Raw genomic sequence first — 23,467 nt, 5'->3', positions numbered from 1 at the left:
AAAAACAGCATAACTTCCCTAAAAATGACCCGATCATGCTGATTTTCGAACTTGACCTGTGTATTATGAATATTCATCGGTTCTGTAAGTTTCAAGCCAAAAGGTAAAACGGTTTTTCACTTATCGTGTTATCGGTGTTGCATTTATGCTGAAAAAATGAAAAAAAATAGCACAACTTCCACAAATATGGCCCAATCATGCTGATTTTTGAACTTGACCTGCGTATTATGAATATTCATCAGTTTTGTAAGTTTCAAGCCAAAAAGTAAAATGGTTTTCCACTTATCGTGTTATCGGTGCTGCATATATGCTGAAAAAAGTGAAAAAACAGCATAACTTCCCTACAAGTGACCCGATCATGCTGATTTTCGAACTTGACCTGCGTATTATAAATATTTATCAATTCTGTAAGTTTCAAGCTGAAATGAAAAACAGTTTTCCACTTATCGTGTTATCGGTAAAAGTGCACGGCGACGACGGCGACGGCGACGACAGACGCAGGTGATGGCTATATGTACAGACACATCTGTGTCTGTACATAAAAAGAACAGGTCTCTGCACCAACGGTTCCTGAATTAGAGACAATTTTCAGTTTCAGTCAATTATGGCCGCTACTCCCGTGAAAATGCACCCACTGACCCCAAACTCACGGAGATGAAAGATAACCTGAAGGGTAACACCTGCCAATACTATTATAGGTTAGGTCTGAGCAGTTTCTAAAAATAAGGACAAATAATTTTTTTGAAAATTTTGGCCCGTTTGACCTTGAAATAAAGGTCAAAGGTCAAATCCAAGGGCATATTTGAAATCTCCACATATGACTTTCGGTCAGCCATCTATAGAATTTTTTCCCATAATTCCTTATGTATAGATAATTAGCATTTAATTTTGCCAATTTTGGACAAGGGTGCATTGCAATGAGTGCAACACCTAGACATGGAGCGAGTTGAGATTATAGGTGACCTAAAACCAAGAAATGGATATGCAGGCCCTTACCGTCTAGGAGGAGAAGCGGTAAAGGTAATATGGCGGCGGAGCCAGAGGAACAGTTTGGACATACTAAATCCATGTGTACCGCCAGCGCCAGCGCTGGTGGTACAATAAAAAAAATAATAAATCAATAAAATGTAAGGATAACATATGGCTTAATTAAAACAGAAAATAAGGCCCAAGCATTTCCATATAAATATTTGCTATTAATGGCCATTGTACCTTCCAGTTCATTGAGAGAGATGCTGTGGAAGAGCCTGTGACACTGCAGGAAGGCTCCAGAATGGTTAGACGCTTGGCGGATCAAGTTATTGGGGAACAAAAAGGGATCATGTGTTCGCTACAATATAAAGTATATACATTTTGTTACCTCTCTTTTTCATGCTCCAAGTTCTCTATTTTTTTAATATTATATTCAGGCTTGATGGATATGTGCACATATTAACCTTTATTCAGGCTGCAAAACTGTTATATAACTGTTATAGTAATAGAAAACTTATCTTGTGCAGATATCATTGACAATCTAATATCTGACCTCTCACTTTTTAATGCCACTACATCATTTATTGCAAACAATGTTCTTGTAATTTCACATTAATTATAATTATAACTTTAAAATCACAGCAATATTTTGTGTAATTTAGCCCCAATGTGGATTTGTCTTCAGCATGTTTCATTGCCAACCATTCTAGTTGCCATTTATACAATGTTCATACCCTGTGACAGATACCACAATCACAAAACTGTATTTTTAGTGCTGTTAAATTAGATTGAAGAAAAACAATGTGCATTTATCACTTAAAGGATACATGAGTTAATGAATTATTGTACTGAGAAAAAACAAACCTGTGATGTGTAAAAACGTTTTCCTGTAAAGGCTTAGATAAAGAAGGAATTATAATTAAATCTCATACTGGGGATTATGTTTGAAACAGGGTACATTCAGAAAAGATGATCCGAGTTCTAACTGATCCACCAATTAAGTATGGCTGACCCCACTTCAAAAGCCATGCTGCTATTTCCATGCTAGTCTCCCGGCCTCCACACACGCTGTCGCTGCAGGAGCCTACCAATTAAACCAGTGGATCCGTTGGTTGGCATATCATCTTGTTCTGAATGTGCTCATAGATATCATTACCTCTCAGCCTTAATCATTAGGCTTTCTTCATGTATGAGAAGTAGTTATAAGTCTATCTTTATCACAGTTCAAAACAACTGGTCTGGATGAAGTCAAACTTTCAGTTTGACCACATTACGTACCTGTTTGTTCACACAGTCAGGACACTGGACTAGGTAGGTGTAGGTGACCCCATCGTAGGCCTCGGCTATCAACCCTTCAAACACCTCATGAATCAACAGCAACACATTCTCAGGCTCTGGACCTTGAACCTTCACTGACAGTTCATTCTCTCTGGATTATTTTAAAAATATAATAAAATATTACCAATGTGTCAACTATTAGACTAAGTGAACTTTCAACATCTTTCGACTTGAAAATGTCTGAAAACTGTTTGGTGTATTGAAATGCTACAGTAACTTTATTATTATGGAATGAAGAAAGCTAAATGTTATGTCTGCAGCCTGGGATTACCTTGTCTGCTTTATGAGAGCAATATGGGCATTCTTCTTCAGGAATGATCCTTCCTTCCATATTGCCTTGCCATCAGTGAACTGGAACAGTCTCACCTGTAGCGACATAATTGTGAAAATAAACTGATAACAAAAGTTAAGAATCAGACCATGTTTGTCATATAGGCGCAGTTAAATTAAAATGTTATTAAGATGTTTTCGCAAATGTTACAGAATTTCAAAAACAGTATGAGAAAACATTTCTAAAGCTTTTTAAAAATGTTTTTCCACAATGTTATTTGAAAACATTTAAAAAACGTTTTTCCAAAATGATATTTGAAAACATTTTCAAAATGTTTTTCTAAAGCGTTATATGAAAACATTTAAAAATGTTTTTCTAAAATGTTATTTAAAAATTTTTTAAATGTTTTTGTAAAACGTTATTTGAAAACATTTTTAAAATGTTTTTCTAAAACATAATTCGAAAACATTAAAAAAATTTTTTTCTAAAACATTATTCAAAAAACATTTTTTAAATGTTTCTCTTAAACGTTACTTCGAAAATATTTCTATAACTTTCTAATATGTTTTTCTACAATGTTGTATGAAAACATTAAAATTTTTTTTCTAAAACGTTATTTAAAAACATTTAAAAATGTTTTTCTAAAATGTTATTTAACAAACATTTTAAAAATGTTTTCCTAAAACGTTATTTAAAAACATTTTAAAAATGTTTCTCTAAAACATTATTTGAAAACAATTTTTTTATGTTTCGAGAAATATGTTTTCAAAACATGATATTTTGAGAAAACACAGAAAACATTTTAAAAGCATTTAAAAAAATGGTTTTGAATGACCTTTTAGAAAACAATATGAAAACTTATTATAATGATTCAAGAAAAACTGTAAACAAAAATAATATTCATTCATAAAATTGTTTGAAACTGATAAGACAAAACTAATTTTATAAACTAACTTATGAAAACTAAGTTGTCTTCACAAAGCACAAACACTCCAGTCACTTTGTAAAATAGATGTTTGTACCTGTGCCCTGTTGAACAATCCAGTTGGCAAATATGTGAACTGATACAACATCCTGGTCTCTCTGATCCCAGAGTCTGCCTCCAGCTCAGGCCAGTCATACTGGAAATGTGAAAAATGTTCATTAAAATTAGATTAATGTATTTTAGAGAGAGGAAAACAGAATACTGCCCGTGGTTGACAGAAATTGGTGCTGGTATAAAAGTTTAGAACTTTAGTTTAGCAATGTCTGCACACCTATGAGCTATTCAACTTGACAAATTACCAGTTCCACTGGCAGAAAGACCCCAATACACTACATGATTGTGCTAAATTTTTAAAAGCACACAACAGTAGAAGATGTATTACATGTAATACAACTATGCAAGCAAAAATGTCCCACATTAAATCTTGTTGATCTATCTAGGATGTGTGTTTTTATGCATGATTAATCTTTTATGATAAATGAACATGGACTTCATGAAAGACTTAATTTTTTAAAACTCTAAAAAAATACAAAAGCGAATTAATAAATACTTAAAAATAAACAAAGAAATAAATCAAAATTCAGTCAGTTTCAGACTGACCTGTGGCTCCTCTCCGGGCAGCAGACATGGCACCAAGTTGACCTTCTGATCTGGCAAGGGGAAAGTCAGATCAAACTCCTGGGTCAACATCAGCAGCCACTCGTGATACTCCTTGTCATACGCCTTCCAGATGACACCGATGTCCGAGTGGTTGAGGCGACCGTTCTGAGAGAAGAAGTAGAAATGTAGTAAAATTCTATCTATTTAAATAGTCTAGAAGTCTAAGGGTACTAAAAATAATATTTCTGTAAGTTACTTTGGTTAATATTTGTGTCTCTAACTGATATAAGGACTGTATGTTCATATTAACATTTAGGTATATCTGAGTCACTAAAAAGTATGGAAAGCCGCAATGCAAGTTTTATTAATAATAATTATTTAACTGTAAAATATTATTAAGTTTTATCATATTTATTTAATTTTAGAATATTTATTGTAATTTTTGTACTCTCTGCTCAGGGTGAAATAAATGATCATCTCGGTCTCATCTAGAGTGGTCTCACCTTAATGGCATTGGCCTTAATGGACACCACACATGCCATGACATCAGCAATCCACTGCGGGTTGATGACCACATATTTCCTGAGGAATTCATTGTCAAAATACTGCACTGAGCCTAGGTAGGTCAGGAACTGGATGGCTTCCTTCAGCTGTAAGAACACATTGATTCAGAGTTAATTCAAGGCAGGATATAGGTTAAAGATAAAAATCAGCGACTTAGGGAAAATGAAAATCAAAGATTTAGTATTTTTATATATAAAACATGCAAACATTATCATCACTGAAACACAGATCTATGTCTCTGCTCTTAGAATTTCTTAAGTGGTTTGTTTTCAGATTTAAATGCAGTTGCTTAAAGAAAAAAGTACAAGTCACAGAAGTCTCTTGTATGAGAAACAAAAGCATAAGCATCCTTACATCTTTCTCTTCATAAATTCCAACTTCATTTGCCATTGCAGCAATCTCTTCCCACTTAACTATGCTCACTTTCTTCTTCTCCTTCATGCTGTGAAATAAAACAAAACAAAATAAAATGAAATAAAATAAAATAAAACAAAGCAGTTTACTCAATGACATATTTCAAAGTCAAATGACTGTATATTTGGCTAAAACAATGATAAATAAAGCTAGCAAGGAAACAGTGGCATTCAGACTGAAGATATGTTGGTATTATCTCTGTCAACATGCACTTAATAATTGATCAAATTATGCGTTTGATGTGTGTGGGTGTGTGCATGCATGCGCCTGCATGTCCTAATAAAGCCTACGTGAGAATAGCAGTCTCCAGTTTCAGCCAGACAGTGGGGATCTGTTCACCCATATATTTCTGTGCCAAAGTCACATCCACCAGCTGGTCCTCCAACTCACGGATATTCTGACAACAAAATAGAATATGGTTCCTTAAATCAGCCTTCATTGTATAATGATCATTGAAGTTTTATTCTGCATACTGTTAATTATTTACTTATAATAATAAGTCTATTTTTCTACACAATATCATAATTGTTTTCTCACACACCTTTGCAGTATTATTTTTTTTATCCCCTGGAAAAAAGGTCAGTTCATAATTTCATTCAAAAATTCAGCACTTGCTCAATTAACCTTGAACACACCAACTGACTCTATCAACTTTACATGTACGTTATAACCTACAAGTATTCACCAAGTTTGTTCACAACCTTGTTCAAACTGCGAAATCTTGAGATGAACTTTATAAATCACCCTTACAGCACCAGGACTCTGTAACTCAAAAGCAACGTGAATTGCGACTGAGCATAAGCGTCTCTAGTCCATAACTCGGCATTTAATCGCCCCATATAATAGCTTCAAAATTAAAGTATGATATTGCTATGATCACAATTTGCGATGCTTTCAAGTTACGGAGCCCATATGAACAATTCAGTCTATCAAATCCAGCTGACCACTTCATGTTTCCTACCTTTCCAGTGAGAGAGCTGATGAAATGAAAGTCGACAATTTGGGGAAATTTCTTCCGCAGTTTTTCCTTGGGAATTTCTGGCTTATCAACCTGCAGAATGTAATTAGGACCATGTTAATTATACCATCAAAGTGAAACAATCTTAAATACAGTGTTTCTTTAACCAGTGAATTTTTATGTTAACTCTTCAAATTTCAATTCATCGAAATCATAACATCTGATGGTGAACTCATTTGAAGTACTGTTGTACTTGTTTTTTACAACAAATTAAAACGTACAGATTTAAAGATTCAATTATATATTCCAGTCATGTTACCAAAAAGCCCATCATACTTATTAGGAAAGAGAAATATCACCAGCGCTTGGTATCAGACCGAGATCAACCCAACCATACCTCATCTGCTCGCGTCCCGATGACAAAAACAGGTGCTCCAGGAGCGTGACTGGCGATGGAGCTCAGCCAAAACTCCAGTCCTGCGTGTTCGTAGCCAGATCTGGTGGTCCACAGCAGCAGGTACACTGCTCTACTGGACAGGAAAAACTAGGGAAATAGAACACATTGTCAAGAATAATGTACAAACATTAATCTCATCAGCACTGACTCTGGTAATAAATCACCTTTAAAGATGCAATGTTTTAATGAGGTGAAGATTAAACTGGTCAGCTGTGTGTAAATTATTATTAGTTCACAACAGACTTTTGCCAGGTACAGTACTACTGTACATCACATACACGCGTAATCTGTTGCTCTAATACTAATATTGTCTTGATCTAAATCCAAAGTTGATAACTCACTGGAGGACACTATTATACAGTCCCCTTTGTGTTTAGACATAAACTGCTTTTCTCTATTCATTTTGTCCTGTGAGAAGACAAAGAAGATATTTCACACTTTTTCCCCCAGTTGATAAGCAACCAAACACCCAAGGCTATCTACCATAAATACTCCCATGTTTTGCACCACAGTGCCTTTGTCCATGTTTTGATTGGTGCAGCTGTTTATGTACAGGTCTGTACGCAAGGGGGGGGGGGGGGGGGTTGGGGGGGGGTAAAAAACTACCTTTTTGGCTGGAAAGGGTCTGTCATAAAAACTTTATATTGGTTTTATTCCACTTTTCAAAAGGGGTCAACTAAGAGGGTAAAAAGGTCCACTTTGTCAGGAAAAAAAACTCCCTTTCAAATTGCTGTTCAGGGACCTGTATTTTGCTTACCGGTTGATGAAAATTGCTGGCCACAGACTTTAAATTTTTTGTTTACCAGCTTATTGAGAAACTTTGAAATTGCAGACTAGAGACCTGTGATTTTGTTTCCCAGCTTATGAAAATGAGTGTCAAATAAGACTGTCACCCACCTGATGTGTGTTGTAGTACACTTTCTGTCCAGCAAAATCCCAGGTGCTGAAGGTCACTTCTGGCCCATCATTCTTCTTCACTGTCCATGCTTTGATGTCAATGCCATCGGTCACTTCCTTGGCACCCAATGATTTTGTTTTGTAGTTACCACTCATTAAAGCACGCAGCAAACTGAAGTAGAAGAGAGAAAATCATCCCGTTATCACAAATGTTAACTGAATTTCAACTGTTAAAGGAGCATAAAATTCAACATTTTGGTCTTTTGTCAATGCCACCTTTTATACCCTGGCAAGAGAACATTCAGATTTTCAAAAGTTCAACATGAAAGCCCAAATAAAGTCTTACCAAATTTTCCAAATGCTTTCACTTACTGCATTTTCCTAGCTCCTCCCAGTCAAATCTTTAACTCACCTTGTTCCCTACTCCCAGTACTGTCTGACTCATCTTGTTTTCCCAGCTCCTCCCGATTCTGTCTAACTTACCTCTTTTTACCAGCTCCTCCCTGGATCGATCCATCTCCAAGGGGTTTCTCACTTAATTGCCTTCAGCTTAAGCGGCTTAAATGTCTGGCATGCCTACTATAGCTGCTATACGATAATTAATAACCCCCAAGCAGCTTTAAGAGGGCCTAACAGACATCTAACCTGCACCTTAAGTTCATTGCAATTTAGCGAGAATGCCCTTGGAGATAGATTGATCCACAGTTAGTGCGATAGGGTCTGGGAATGGTCCCTAACTCACCTTGTTTTCCCAGCTCCTCCCAGTCCAACAAACATGAGCTTTGTCCTCCTGCAGACAGTAAAGCCGCCTGCTACACGTTTGAGGAAGCTGATGACAGCTCCTCCTCCTCTGCCCACTATTTCATTCGGAGGACTCTTCAGGGAAGGACATCCATCCAGCTTCAAGCCTTGACCAACATTATCTGAAGTTGAATATCAATTCAATCAATTTCAGGCCTTGTCAATAAATTAATACAATTTAAAAATCACTCCTTTTTCTAAAAATGTGAACCTTTTTACCCATTCATTGATCAAAGTTGAAAAATGACACAGAATCTAAGATCAACTTTTAATTCAGGCAAATAGTCGAAACTAACCTCTAATGGGTAAGAAGGCCACTTCTCCCGCAACGCTCTCCAGAAGGGGATTGTTAGACAGCTCCAAGACCCGGAGTCTCTTCAGCTTGGCGATGGCTTGCGGAACTGAGTTTATGCCCTGGTTGGCAAGACGAAGTTCTCTCAAATTTTCCATCTCAAACACGGCTAGAGGGATGCCACTTGAGTCTGCATCTGGATTTATACAATACTTAATTCATTAACAATTGATAAATTATTGTAGGGATTCTTGAAAATAATGGGATCAAATCATGGAAGCTAAAATGATTTTAAGAAAAAACTTTAATTTTTCAAAATCTCACAAAATTAAAACTTGTGATACACAGTTTAGTTTGTTTATAACAACTCCACTGAATTATCACAATGGCTCATTAAAAAATTAATATGTGATAGAAAGGAACATTGACATGATTATGTTATAAAAGACAAGATCAAAGCACAGTAAAACCTTTAAATGTCTGTCCCAATCTTGGTACACTCATGAACAACTCTGTGTTTAGACCAGGTATCTCCTCTTTCACATTCAGTATATCATTGTTGTCATAGTCATACTTCTTCAACAGCTCATTTGGAGACTGAGAAAAATTGAATAAATTATTACAAAAGTTAAAAATCTGGTTATGTTGAAATGTTGAAAATTTGTGTCAATTTTTAATGAAGACTTAAAAGATAAAAGATTATCAACTGTCTTAAGTCACATATAAGAGAAAAATAAATTTACTTCAAATAGATAAAAAATTAATGAAAAATTGCCATTATTTGAAAACAAGGCAGCAAAGCTGTCAAATGTACAGACAAAAAACAGAAAATAAAGATGCAAAATAGGTCATTTTGTCAATTTTGATGCAATAATAAATAATGCTTATAATAGCACTGTCAATCAACACTGAATTTTAATCATGCACAACAGGTAACATGGTCAATAACAGGAGCAGATCCAGAGGTATTTTCTGACAGTATTCCAAACTATATTTGTTGATCCATCCTACACATTTGATGGTCTTCCAACAGAAAAAAATTGATACCAGTCAATGTAAACTCTAAAATCTGACCGTCATCTGAAAGACCCAGAAGACGGCCTCAATCCACCCCTGCAATAAGATTATAGTTTCTGGACCATGAGAGTTCAAATTCACATAATGAAAATCCCAAAATTTGAAAAATGTTGACAGTGCATAAAATAATGTTACATAATGTTTAAAGACATAAAAACCTATGCAACTGCTTATGTGGAAATACAGAAAATCTGAAGAGCTTCAGGTGGATGGGAGTTGAAAATGCCAGTGTTTAGAAAAAAATTAAAAAGAAAACACAAATAAAAAAAAATATTCCAATAAAGCTGCTATTTAAACTTTTAATCTTGCTGTATTAACATGATATGAATAATCCCAATGTGTTTGAGGATAATAAGGCACTGTTATTCATCTATAGCATTAATGTTGGCATTGCACAAATTTTTTTTCTTTTGTAAACTTATTTGCAATATTAAACAACATTTACCTGCATAATTAGCACCAATCCCTAATTATGTGACACAGTTAAGAGAGCTTAACCTATAGGACTTGAATGGGAAATCTCAACGTGTGTTTTATGTAATCTTATTTAATGGGCACTTGAAAATCAATTAGGCAAGTAATTTTATAGCTCTGAATTTAGCTAGTGATTATCCCAAGGGACAATTACCACCATCCATAAACAGTAGCCCCATATAGCACTCCATAGAGCTGCATTGCTTCCAAAACAGAAAACAATCACACTGATTTCCAACACAAGCTACACTTCAGTCCTATGAAACTTTTCAGTAAGTTAGAATATCATAAGTAAAATGGTTTTTCCTTAATGGTCATCCCAGCAGCGATGTCCAAAAAAGTTTTTTTTTTCATCTTTTATGCAATTTAACATAATGCTTAACAGCACAATGGCCATCAATTTTTAATAATAAAGAAAATGTATCATAGCTATTCAAAAGATGTGACTAGCAATGGTATTCAAGCCAATGACTAAGTCACACCTTGAAAATGTCCATATGTGAAAATTTTAATTGTAACAAAAAACTATATAATATCCAAGAAAGTTAACCAATATAACAGGTTTTCCAACTGAAGCTATAATTTAGTGCTATGCTACATTTCTGTAAGTTTGAGAAGAGTAAGTGACTTGATTTTCCTTTAATGGTCACTATGGAGGCATTGTCTAAAATGGGGTTGTCTTCAATTTTGATGCAATATTACATAATGCTTAACAGCATAATGACCATCAATTTTTAATACGGTAATGTGCCAAGCATTTCGACGGGCCCAGTCAATCCGACCATAAAAATTATATTATAAAATTAATTTTTCTGGGCTCAAACATTTAGTCCATACGTCAAAATCATGCGACAGAATTTTTTTCTTGTTCCGATTGTTCGACCACATCGTCGGCAAGACTCGGTAAATTTTCAAGCCAGTCATATAGATGCTGCATGCCGGGCCCTTTGTCAATTGTTGTTCTTTCAATAGCTCTCGTCAATGAGGAAGAAACTATTAATTGAAGATCTAATCTGGAAGCATGACGTACCTGTCATTCCCTTTGTCCCCGATGACAAAATAGTGTTATAGACATACAATTTGTGCTAATTAAGCAGACTTGCCCTCGCTGACTGATTCATCACGCCTGTAAATTGGGAAGGGGGGGGGTTAAAAAAGGTCCATTCTGGATGAAACCAAATATCGACAGTGGGTAGAATACGTCGTAAACACCTTCATATAGACCATATATTGCTAGCAATAAAAAGTTTGGGAAGAATAAGCAATTTATTTTCAAGTTTGATTGAAATATATATGCAGATGGGGAAACATTCTTGAAGTCAACACCGCAAGATCTTACATTTCCTACAATCAACCGAAAGATCAGCGGGATCGACCGCCCAGACTTCTTGGCGCCAAATACCACGCGCTGTCAAAATCTGACGAACACGTGTAGCTGTTCACCTACATGGATAACTGATTTGTCAACAATAAAAATGACATCTTCCTTAACTCCATGAGAGCTTCATAGAGAGTTCCACTGGATATTTACGTTACCTGTGAGTCACTTTTTATTTCCCCAGATGCATGAAATTTTGATGATAGTTAGCGTAATCCACGAAGAACTCCATTCCTGTGACCCCCCTCCCCCAAAATGGGACCGTCTTCATTAACATGTGGTTTGCGCTATGCTGGACCAGACCAGATAAGACCAGTTTCATTTCTGCATGTGCTCAATTCTCGCGTCAAATTATAAATGCACTTGTTTTGTGAAAATTATGGCAATTAAATGCTTTTTTTACGATCGGGTTGTATCAGTGGGGTTTTCAATATGCACCGTGGTTTGTGCACAGCGAGAGTATATAAGTAAGAAAATCGGAAGAGTGCCAGCAAGATAGGCCTCCTGTATGTCTATCGGCACAGGTAGGCTCCGTATTTTGCCTTCTCAATATGTTTTAATATGACATGCTTTTTAAATAAAATACTTATAAGTAATTTGAAGTTACACTGAATTCCGTTTGAGTACCAGTTGGTATTCTTTGATACGGGTGATTGAATTTTCTTCGGATTGAATTTTCTTCTTCGCCTCGACGCTGAGCAAGCCTTGCGGGTTGAAAACAACTGATCTCAGACTGGTAAAAAATTTCAATTCGGTTGATTTCAGTTGTCATATTAAAATTCAAATAGGGCGTACGTAGATCACATAACTAGTCTACTAAAGCTACCGGTTTCAAATATAAGTGACCGGCCTTTGTTTACAACACCTGTCTCTGGGGAAATACTCGTCCCACTCGTGAAGCGCATCATGAAAATGATCGTAGGTGAGGGAAATATATAATTAGAAATTATAATTGTCGTCTTTTTTAATGTTAAGTAATGTTAGCACATATTGTACACAGCAAAATAAGATTTTAAAAGGAGGATAAAACGAGCCTGAAACACGTGTTAGGCGAAAATTGCGGCTTATCTTGCTTAACACTTTCGGTAAAATGCAATACTTCCGGAAAGATGGACGTTTTGGCAGATGCCCCTAACAATCCGACGATATCAAAGGTTTCCATTTGCTGTATTTTAATCAATTCGACCAAACTGACATTTCCATGAAATTAATTAATTAATCTTGGTCGAATTGTTTGGCATATTACCGTAATAAAATAAAAGTATCATGGATATTCAGGAAATTTGATATGGAAAGGTCTTCAGGTCCATAGAAGTTCAGAGTCACAACTTCAAAATGCCAAAATGTACACAAGAGATAACTGTACTGAAATGAATTTCTTTCCACTTTCAACACTTTTTTTACATATATCAAAATAATCAATTTACTGTCGTTTTTAAATGATCAACTAAGAAAGTTGTTGACATAGGAAAAATATCAATAGAACAATTTTAAATGTCCAATTTGTTCCATTCTGAGATTCTGAACATGCTGAATGATTGAATCTGACAAACTGTAAAGATATGAGTTTATTTCCATTTTTGACACTTTATTACAAAATTCACAATAACAGGTTTACCATCATTTTTATATAATCAACTAACAATATTGTTAAGATGCAGAAAATGTCAAAAGAACACCTTTACATTACTAATTAGTTCACAAATGAGATTGTTAACATGCCTAAGAATTAAATCCCAGGAAAAAAGACTTATATACAAAAAATATCAATAGAACAATTTTAAATGTCCAATTTGTTCCATTCTGAGATTCTGAACATGCTGAATGATTGAATCTGACAAACTGTAAAGATATGAGTTTATTTCCATTTTTGACACTTTATTACAAAATTCACAATAACAGGTTTACCATCATTTTTATATAATCAACTAACAATATTGTTAAGATGCAGAAAATGTCAAAAGAACACCTTTACATTACTAATTAGTTCACAAATGAGATTGTTAACATGCCTAAGAATTAAATCCCAGGAAAAAAGACTTATATACAAAAAATATCAATAGAACAATTTTAAATGTCCAATTTGTTCCATTCTGAGATTCTGAACATGCTGAATGATTGAATCTGACAAACTGTAAAGATATGAGTTTATTTCCATTTTTGACACTTTATTACAAAATTCACAATAACAGGTTTACCATCATTTTTATATAATCAACTAACAATATTGTTAAGATGCAGAAAATGTCAAAAGAACACCTTTACATTACTAATTAGTTCACAAATGAGATTGTTAACATGCCTAAGAATTAAATCCCAGGAAAAAAGACTTATATACAAAAAAAGGCACAATTTCACCAAAACTGAACCGATCAAGCTTATTTTCCAACCTCATCTGTATTTTAGTAAGTCTGATCACCCCTGTGAATTTCAAGACGATTAGCCAATTGATTTTCCTTGAAATGTGTTATCGGTGTTGCACATATGCTGAAATAGTGAAAAAACAGCATAACTTCCATAAAAATGGCCCGATCAGACTGATTTTCGAAGTTGACCTGCGTATTAGGAATATTCATCATTTCAGTAACTTATAAGCCAAAAAGTAAAACGATTTTTCGCTTATCGTGTTATCGGTGTTGCATTTATGCTGAAAAAAATGAAAAAATAGAATAACTTCCACAAATATGGCCCGATCATGCTGATTTTCGAAGTTGACCTGCGTATTAAGAATATTCATCGGTTCTGTAAGTTTCAAGCCAAAAGGTGAAACGGTTTTTCACTTATCGTGTTATCGGTGTTGCATTTATGCTGAAAAAAAATGAAAAAATAGCATAACTTCCACAAATATGGCTCGATCATGCTGATTTTCGAACTTGACCTGCGTATTATGAATATTCATCAGTTTTGTAAGTTTCAAGCCAAAAAGTAAAATGGTTTTCCACTTATCGTGTTATCGGTGCTGCATAGATGCTGAAAAAAGTGAAAAAACAGCATAACTTCCCTACAAGTGACCCCATCATGCTGATTTTCGAACTTGACCTGGGTATTATAAATATGTATCAATTCTGTAAGTTTCAAGCTGAAATAAAAAAAAGTTTTCCACTTATCGTGTTATCGGTTAAAGTGCAAGGTGACGGCGACAACGGCGACAGCGACGGTGACGGCGACGACAGACACAGGTGATGGCTATATGTACAGACACATCTGTGTCTGTACATAAAAAGGATCATAAAAACATAGTTCCTTACTACAATGCAGGATGTACGGGCAGCAACTTTTGCCACAGAATTTGAGAGTCCAGATGTCTCTGCCTGGCCACACTGCGGATCCTCATCCCCTCGCAGCCAGGGGATACCTGGGAAATACGTAAGTTTATTTTAGAGTAAAACTTAATTGCGTCATAGCAAATTGAATTAATTTTATTAGAGTTGTGAATCCACTGATTTTTTAAAGATTTGTTAAAGATTTTCATGGTATTTGAAACTGACTTTTTTTTTTCACAGGGGAAAATGCCTAAAAGGGAAATGTTGCTTACAAATATTATATAATATGCTCTCAAAAATTCTCACTTTATACTAAATTTAAAGCTAAATTTTCTGATTTACGGTTAACATCTTATAATTTTCTCAGTCATAGACAAAAACTTTGGAAACGTCAATACATTGTGCTTGTAATAAGATATAATTAAGTTTTACGAGTATGTGTCTACTAAATCTCATGTCATTTCTGGAAATATGTTGAGAGACCCCTAAAAACCTCATTTCTCACTTGTTTTTAAATAATTTTATCTACTAGAAAGAAATGAGACATATCTCAGCTTTTGTTAATAAAATTCTCTTACCTGAAAATTAAACAATTTGAAATCTGTAACAGTTGAATATCTAATCAAAGTGCAAACTAAGAACAAATTAGACATCAATTAATTCATTTGTTCATTCATTCAAATGGGCAGCTAACAAGTCAATAAATCCACGCACAGTTAAGAGAAACACTACCTTTAATGGACAGATACTGAAGTGTTTTCAGTTGTCCAAAGCTCCTTGGCAAAGAGTCCAGTAACAGTTCATCTAGTGACAGGCTGACCAGATATTTCAGCTGATCAATATGACAACTGGTCAGAGACTGAATGGTCACCATACTATGAGATGCATTGACCTCCCTCACTTTAGGCAGAACTCTGAAAATAATAAAAACATATTGAATATCAAAATAAAGCATGAATGACCTTCTTACTTATTATCATGCTTCCTTTAAATTTCCAAGTTTCTATATTTTACTAAATAAATGAATTACTAATTAGCAAAATAAAAAAGGTTTTTCATAATACTTTTGTCTTTCTTAAGACTAAGCAAACAGTAATCTATTAAATATTCTACATGATTATCTTCTGACTTCTAGAAAACCTTCATAAATATCTACTATTAACCCATTGTAGCCCTCGTCATCAAAACAAACGGCAGCCATACTGGAGGGAGACCGGAATCGTCTGCTGCGCATGATCATGTCTACATGCAGAATTTAGTATTTTATTTCTGTGTTTTCTTTGATATTAAACAAGTAAAATGATGAATTACTGCAGGGTATATGATAGAGAGAAGATAACTAACTTAACAAGCGTTCACAGACTGCTTGCAGTGGTAACAATCCAAGGTGTAGGGACGAAAATCGTAAACGGAGGAGAGACCGAGGAGTGGCTTTGAATCAAGACTCATCGGACAAGTAAAGGATAAAACTAATTTATTTTACAGCAAAGAATGAAGACCCAGCTGTGCAGCCTTTACCATAAAAAAAAAAAAAAAAAACAGTAGAAAACCAAAGACCGAGGTGTATAAGTTTGGAGCGCACGTACACTGCATGTTACTAGTGCCTAAAAAGTTTGGGTGGAGAGTGTGTTGTAAAAACGTGTGGAAATACCCAGGCAAGGTTCGACTTTCATTATGAAGACTCACTTCATTGCCTTGGGTGTAATTTGTTATCAGTTATGGTGCTCTTCAGATTTTATCTGCTGTCATCTACCTCTTTAATACCTGGTTAGCATTATTGTCAATTAGTGTCAAGGCTACAGTACAATGTACATACATTTGTACACACAGCTCAGCTGGGCCAATTAAAGCAATTACCTGTGTCATGTGTATTTGGAAGTTAGTGGCTTGATTTTAGATTTGGTGTAGTGTTAAGAGTAAATCTGTTTTGTAAGTTTATATTCTAGCTCAGGTATCATTTAATTGACATATAACTTAATGAAATGAATTTGAAAAATGTTAAATTCTGTGTTTTCCTACTGTATTTCAAGTTACAATACAGTATGAATAAAAATAACTATTGTTACCTTTTTATTTTGTTAATTTACATTTAGGAAATTGATCTGGCATTTACCCACCAAGCCACACTGAATGATTGGGTGCAAGTAAATCTTGATTATAAAAAAAAAAAAAAAAAAAAAAAAAAAAGGTGACAGATACAAAAGGCAGCTAGATGACACACAAGGTAGAAGCAGCGAAAGAATATTCTTATCTTTGTGACCAGCTGAGGAGACAGGATATGAACATCAGGAGAGTGAAATTCAGTGCATGACAGGAGTTATTTAATTGGATTTGTTTGTTTATTTAATTGTTCATTTGTTGTTTTAAAGTTGTTATCCTGATAGCTTGCATACAACAAGGATAGGTATTCTATTTATTTAGAATTGTGAGCAGAAGCACAAGAAGAAATGAAAACACTTTTTCTTTCTCATATTTTTAAAGGCTAAATGGAAAAGTCTGCAAGAAATATAATACTTTGTATGGTGCACTTCTCACAGATGGCCTGATATGCAGAAACAGATGGCTGTCCTGTATCAAGAAAAGATTAAGCTCTTGTAGGTTGCGCATTTTTTAAATTGTGACCACCAGTTGTGGAATTCTCCTAAATGAAATTAAAAACTGCTTAGTAACACCATCTAAGGACTTATATGTACATACCTACACACAATTATTGCACACAGCACATATCAGTTGTAAGTCTTCAATCAAGCATTTCTCTAGACATCTGACATAGATAAATATATACCAAACAGGTTTCTCAGATTATGGTGACTTGATTCGACTTAATATGCTCATGTACATGTTGCATTGCATCATTAAAAGTATGGAAATATTTTTCATGTCAACCGAAAGGAAAGGGACCCTGATAATCTGTCATTGAATTGTGCAACAATGTCAACAATGTTTTGCATTTTGTTTACTTTTATTCATACAAAATGTGCATTTTCCTATATTTTTAATCAAATGAAGATCAATTCATGAACTGACTTGTTGTTATGCTACATTGGATATCATAAATTAATAAGTTTGAAAAATGCCTTGCTTCTGTGAATGTCTGGACTAATAATAAAATGCTAACAATGTTGCTAATGTGCATGGTTGAATTCATAATAAAATATTGAACTCTCAAACAACAGTCATGTTACATGTACTTCCTAATGAACCAAAATGAAGTACAAGAATGCTGAAATCATTTCTGACAGCTTCATGATGTACAGTTAAATCATATCTGACAGCAATATTTCTTGTCACAACCCTGCATACTGTCTTCTTTGAGTCCGTAAGGGTTGATCCCGATAGTCAGCTCAAATTTCTCCTTATATCTATCCTTTATGTAAAAAGTTGCTTCTATGAAAGGATGAACTTATGATTACACAGTAAACTCGCTAAAACTATAACTGTTATTACCCAATGAACAAGAAAAATGAAGTACAAGATAACTGAACTAGCTCCTGACAACATTCCACGATGTTGGGATACAGGGGTAGGTCAGGATTTCACGTCTTTGGACTGTCTTGAGTTTATATGGGTCGATCACGCTGATCAGCTGAAGTTTTCACATGTATATACTATTTTCCTTTTGGTGTACTTGATCACGATATGAAGATTATTTCATTTTATTTGGTTCACCTATATTTACGCTACTATTCCCCGTCATTCTTTCCCTCCAGAATGGCCGCTGGACGAGTGTTAAGGAGCAAATATGACGTCACTGTAATGGGTTAATAATTCTGCCTGAAAGATGACACTGTTTTCAATTAATATTCAATATCAAATATCTTAATCTTTGGATCATTTACCTGAAGTCTGGCAAAGTCTCTACTAGAGACTCAGAGACATCCACCACTGTCAAGTTTTTACACTCCATAGATGAAACATTCTGGCTTGTTGTGATGAGGCCATTGACACAAAATTTGCCGAGATTTTTCATCTTCCACGTCGCTGGGAGCTGTGTAGTCAATTCCAGATTGCCGTCAGAGTATGTGGACGGCTCAAACCACGATGGCTGACCACAGGTAAGGTACAGCGTGGACAGATCTTCACTTTGTACAGGAATCTTCTCCAGGTCTGTATCTGTTTTTTGCAAAACAACAGCAACAGCATATTCGGTGCCTCGATTTTTATCAAATTTGAACTTTTCAAGATTTTCCCCTTGCTTCAAGCTGACATGAGGACCCTTAACTTCGTCTGGTTTGTCATGAATCTCCCTGCAACCATGGTTGTGATTTTCCATCAAACCAGCTTGCAGGTCTCCATAGGTCTCACTTAATTCCTTGATCCATGGCACTGCAGCTTGCCTCTCCGACGTGAAGCCTCCTTTCCAAACATGCCTGCAGATGGCAGCACAAAAGGAGAGATATCTTTCTTGGAAAAGATACTCTATCTGGAATACATTGTAATAAATGATGAGGACTTGCTGTTTCAGAAAACCTTTTCAGAAAATTTTATTTCAATAATATCTGAGTAAAATTATTTTGGATTGTGACAAAGGCTCTTATAAATCATTGACAAGTATTTTGCTCCCAATTACTGGTGCCTGCTTATAATATCAGCAATGTATTGATTCAGCAGCTGTGACTGAACAATTAATAGGACAACTATCCATTAGTTAAACTAAGTTTCACAAGATTTAATTTTACATATTCAAAGGATTACAGATTAAAATTCAAAATATATCAAAAGGTCATGATACATATTTCTTGTGTACTAGTACAACAGGAAGTGACTGCACAATACCTTTTCTCGTTCTTGTGGGTTTGTTGAATCTAACAGGGGCAATGAGACCTAGAGAAGCAAAAAACTAATTATGTTTAGAGGTTAAAAATAAACAGCATAAAATTATCATCATGTACTTTTTTGCTATCTGTGAAAATTATGCTACTGTACATAACATGGTATGATTTATCAAATCATACATTTCATATGTTTAAGTCCTTGTTATTCCATACTGCCTTTTAAAATATTGATGTAGTGAAATTAAAATATTGAAATAGTGATATTTCTACTGTAACTGTTTTATGAAATCATAACAATCAATATAAAAAACTACTAAGATACTATGTGAAATAGCTAAACTATGGTGCTTCTTATCTCATACTAGTACTGTCTACAAGTTATCGCCACATGTACCTACATGAACTCTAGATTTTAGAAATGATTATTTTTATTACACATATCTATGCACTTACTTTTCTCTGGGCGAGCCCTCTGTAAATTCTGTTCATCAGCATATTCTCAAACATCAACACTGCCTCAGCACTGGTCTTTACCTTCTGGGGAGCCATGTCAACCAAATGAAAATGTGCTGCAAGAATTTGAAGAAATTATACCATTTAAACAAAAAAGATTCGTATTTTCTATGAATTTTTCTCTGGGGCAAGCTGATTAAGTCAAATTTGCCATCAGAAATGATCACACAAACATCTAGATGCAGCCAAATAGCTCTTATAAAAGTACACATTGCTCAAATGCAAATATTTATTGCAGTGTCATGAAAATTCTAAATTACAAAAATTAGTTGCAGCTAGCTGTCATGTGTGGAAAAGAAGCTTCAGCGCAGAGAGATGAACTGGGAACAGCAGATAATCTGGCAGTTACATATATCACATGACCAAAAATAGTCAAATAACTCTTTATATTTTTATTTTCTTAAACCAATGAGTCTTTTTGCTTTTTGCTAATGAACTTCCACAAGTCCTGTATTGAGGTTACCTGGATATCGCGGGTAGCCTCGTGGGTGTATCCAAGCAGGCCTGGTATTCTGACATGCCAACATGGCCGTCAGATTGCCAAATTCCAGAAGTTTCTTCAAGGTAACCTTCTTAAGAATTGCTTCAGTGAGTTCTGGGAGTAGAAGCCATGTTCCAAGTGGGGTGTCATTGGCTGTCATCGTACCTGAACTGTAGGTGAGAGCTGAAAAAATGAAGAAAAATGTCAAAATTATAATTCAACTTGTGATTTTCAAACCAATTATATCAGCAACATTTTTCTTTTCTCTCTCTCTCTCTCTTTTTTTTTTTTTTTTTTTTTTTGCAAAATGCTGGAAAATAAGCATTTCTCAATAGCAATGATAAAAAAAATTACAAAAAAGTCTATAGGGCAAGACAAATGAAAGGCTTTGTTGCACATGTATTCAGGGAAGACCGGGTGCAGTCCAGGGAAATACACTATAAATGAACAAAATATGTATAAAAGGCATTTTTTTCTTGTGGATTTTACCTATTTCAGTCCTGTCTCCTGGGTCAACTCTTCTGCAAGACAGTGTTTTTACAGGGGCAGGCAGCAGGTTATAATCCAGATTTCCAAACTAAAATAAATAGTGGATCTTAGTGAATATAGTTTTGAAAGGGAAAACTGTGTTTCCAAAAAATACTATTTTTACAGTAACAAAAAGACTATTACCTCTTAAATTAAATAGCATGACACTGTTTAGCACCATCATGTACATTTTTCTTGATTCATATAAAATATATTATAACATATAAGTAGTAAAATGTTATTTTTTAAATTCATGCTTTCAAACAAGTGTAATAAAAAGCAGACAAAAAGTGAATCACAAATGACAACTGATCACAACTGATCATGTATTACTTTATGACATTAGCAACCCTGGAAAAAAATTCAAAGGTGGTCAAATCAATTCTATAATAATCCATTAAGCAAAACATTTTGTATAATTAGTGATAAGCTAAACACAATCATCTTATTTATATTATTAAAATAACCTTAGTGACTCTGACAGTGGGCCCTTTAGGTGAAGGAAATTCTGGATTCTTCTGGAACAAAATGGCCATATGGACCTGACCTTTGACCCCAGGCTCTGGCTGGTTGTACAGTGGCAGCTGAAAAAATGGGGGATGATAAAGATGCCAGTAGATCTAGGCTAAAATGCAGTCACATCATTTTACAGCTACTAATCAAAAGCACTTTTTTTTCAGTCTACTCCCTTCAAACATAATTTCCCTGCCTCTCAATGACTGACTTTCTGACCATAACATATAATACCTGAACATGTTTTAAAATTAAAATTTCACACTGGAAATTACCTAAGAAGTGAAATAATGCTTATGCTCTCAAAATTTGCTTTCCTACTTCAAACTGAATTTTGTTTTTAGCAGCTTACAAAAAAAGGAATGTGATAAGATTAAGACTTTCAAAATTTAAAGCTCTCAAAAAATTACCATTTTGAAAACAATCACATATGTTTGTATCAATCTGAAAATTCATATCAAATCACCATATAGATCTTAAAGAAGTAAATAAGTTATAATATTGATGCATCTATGAAGATCTACTGTAAAGATACATATTAAATCTACATCAATCTGAAAGAGTCCTTATCTGCATATTTCTATTACAATTAAGGCACACAGACTTACAGTTGTCACAATGCTTCTTCCTGCCGGCAGCTCCCAAGTGACACGAACCTCTGAATTCTCAGCGCTGACATTCTGGACACTGTCCATGTCAACAACCACAGATACTCTGTCCCCACAGTCCAAGCTCCTCTTTAATTTCTCACTGGAATAACATTTTAGGTACATGTATATGTCCTTTCTATCCCAAAGTCCAAGTTCTAAGTTTAAGTCTTAGAGTTAGAATTCCACGAAAGCTTATCAAACTTTACAAACAAAATGGATTTTTAGGGTTATCAATTTAAAAATAAATTTTTTAATCTATCAAACCAAAATGCATCAAATTCTTAAAAATACATGTGACAAACACTTCACTAAAATTTGAAAGGTTCATAAAACCAGCTCTATCTGATAACAAATGTGACAAAACTTGATAAAAGGACAAGTGAACAAGGCAGCAAAGCTGTCAAATGTACAGACAAAAAACAGAAAATAAAGATGCAAAAAAGGTCATTTTGTCAATTTTGATGCAAAAATAAATAATGCTTATAATAGCACTATCAGTCAACATTGAATTTTTATCATGCACAATAGGTAACATGGTCAATAACAGGAGCGGACCCTGAGATATTTTCTGACAGTATTCCAAAGTATCTATGTTGATCCATCCTCCATTTTGATGGTCTTCCAACAGAAAAAAAAGATACCAGTCAATATAAACTTAATAACCTGACTGTCTTCCGGAAGACCGAGAAGATGGTCTCAATCCACCCCTTAAATAAGATTACAGTTTCAGGACCATGAGAGACCAAAGTCACATGATGAAAGTCTCAATATTTGAAAAATGATGATAGTGCATAAAATAATATTACATTTTATTACATTATTATGTTTATTTAAAGACATAAAAAACAACTGCTTATGTGGAAATACAGAAAATGTGCAGAGCCTCAGGTGGATGAGAGTTAAAAGTCACAAATGCAGTGTTTGAGAAAAAATTATAAAGGAAACATAACAAAACTAGAAAAGCACTCCGAGAGTGCAGACCTCTGCCAAGGCAGCAATTGTTGATTATTATTGATTGATTATTGAGCCAGACCACCACCAAAAACTAATCATTGTCCTCTTTGGCCCACTTCTGACAGTTCCTGAAAATTTCAGCAAAATCGGTCCATAACTTTTGAGTTATGTTGATGACAGACAAACTATAACCTCCTTGGCAGAGCCTGAGGTAAATATAATTCCAATGAAGCTGCTATTCAAACTTTTAATCTTCAAGTTTGATATATATATATATATATATATATATATATATATATATATATATAATTA

At 34.6% G+C, this 23,467-nt stretch overlaps 2 protein-coding genes across 2 annotated transcripts in view; one reads left to right on the top strand and one right to left on the bottom strand.

Moving 5' to 3' along the window:
• Positions 1–23,467, top strand: part of LOC147763043 (RNA helicase MOV-10-like) — a 296,407-nt gene that overhangs the window by 58,295 nt on the left and 214,645 nt on the right. The window lies entirely within an intron of this gene.
• LOC147763052 (uncharacterized) overlaps positions 1–23,467 on the bottom strand; it is a 116,554-nt gene that overhangs the window by 35,494 nt on the left and 57,593 nt on the right. Inside the window, exons 33-55 of the mRNA XM_087008730.1 lie at positions 22,160–22,301; positions 21,506–21,622; positions 21,000–21,087; positions 20,493–20,693; positions 19,970–20,085; positions 19,518–19,565; positions 18,581–19,164; positions 15,474–15,655; positions 14,727–14,833; positions 9,020–9,146; positions 8,554–8,745; positions 8,199–8,379; positions 7,457–7,628; positions 6,500–6,646; positions 6,106–6,195; positions 5,435–5,541; positions 5,085–5,172; positions 4,670–4,816; positions 4,167–4,331; positions 3,604–3,702; positions 2,582–2,676; positions 2,251–2,401; positions 1,213–1,330 (exon numbers count right to left, since the gene is read on the bottom strand). Of these exons, the coding sequence (XP_086864856.1) occupies positions 1,213–1,330; positions 2,251–2,401; positions 2,582–2,676; positions 3,604–3,702; positions 4,167–4,331; positions 4,670–4,816; positions 5,085–5,172; positions 5,435–5,541; positions 6,106–6,195; positions 6,500–6,646; positions 7,457–7,628; positions 8,199–8,379; positions 8,554–8,745; positions 9,020–9,146; positions 14,727–14,833; positions 15,474–15,655; positions 18,581–19,164; positions 19,518–19,565; positions 19,970–20,085; positions 20,493–20,693; positions 21,000–21,087; positions 21,506–21,622; positions 22,160–22,301 (3,464 nt within the window). The remainder of the gene's footprint in view (positions 1–1,212; positions 1,331–2,250; positions 2,402–2,581; positions 2,677–3,603; positions 3,703–4,166; positions 4,332–4,669; positions 4,817–5,084; positions 5,173–5,434; positions 5,542–6,105; positions 6,196–6,499; positions 6,647–7,456; positions 7,629–8,198; positions 8,380–8,553; positions 8,746–9,019; positions 9,147–14,726; positions 14,834–15,473; positions 15,656–18,580; positions 19,165–19,517; positions 19,566–19,969; positions 20,086–20,492; positions 20,694–20,999; positions 21,088–21,505; positions 21,623–22,159; positions 22,302–23,467) is intronic.

The sequence above is a fragment of the Lingula anatina genome, chromosome 3 (genome assembly GCF_051362555.1).
Source record: "Lingula anatina isolate TDL-2025a chromosome 3, LinAna3.0, whole genome shotgun sequence".
Lineage (NCBI taxonomy): Eukaryota > Metazoa > Brachiopoda > Lingulata > Lingulida > Lingulidae > Lingula > Lingula anatina.
The sequence above is the reverse complement of the archived record's forward strand: the minus strand, read 5'-3'. Positions and strand labels throughout refer to the sequence as shown.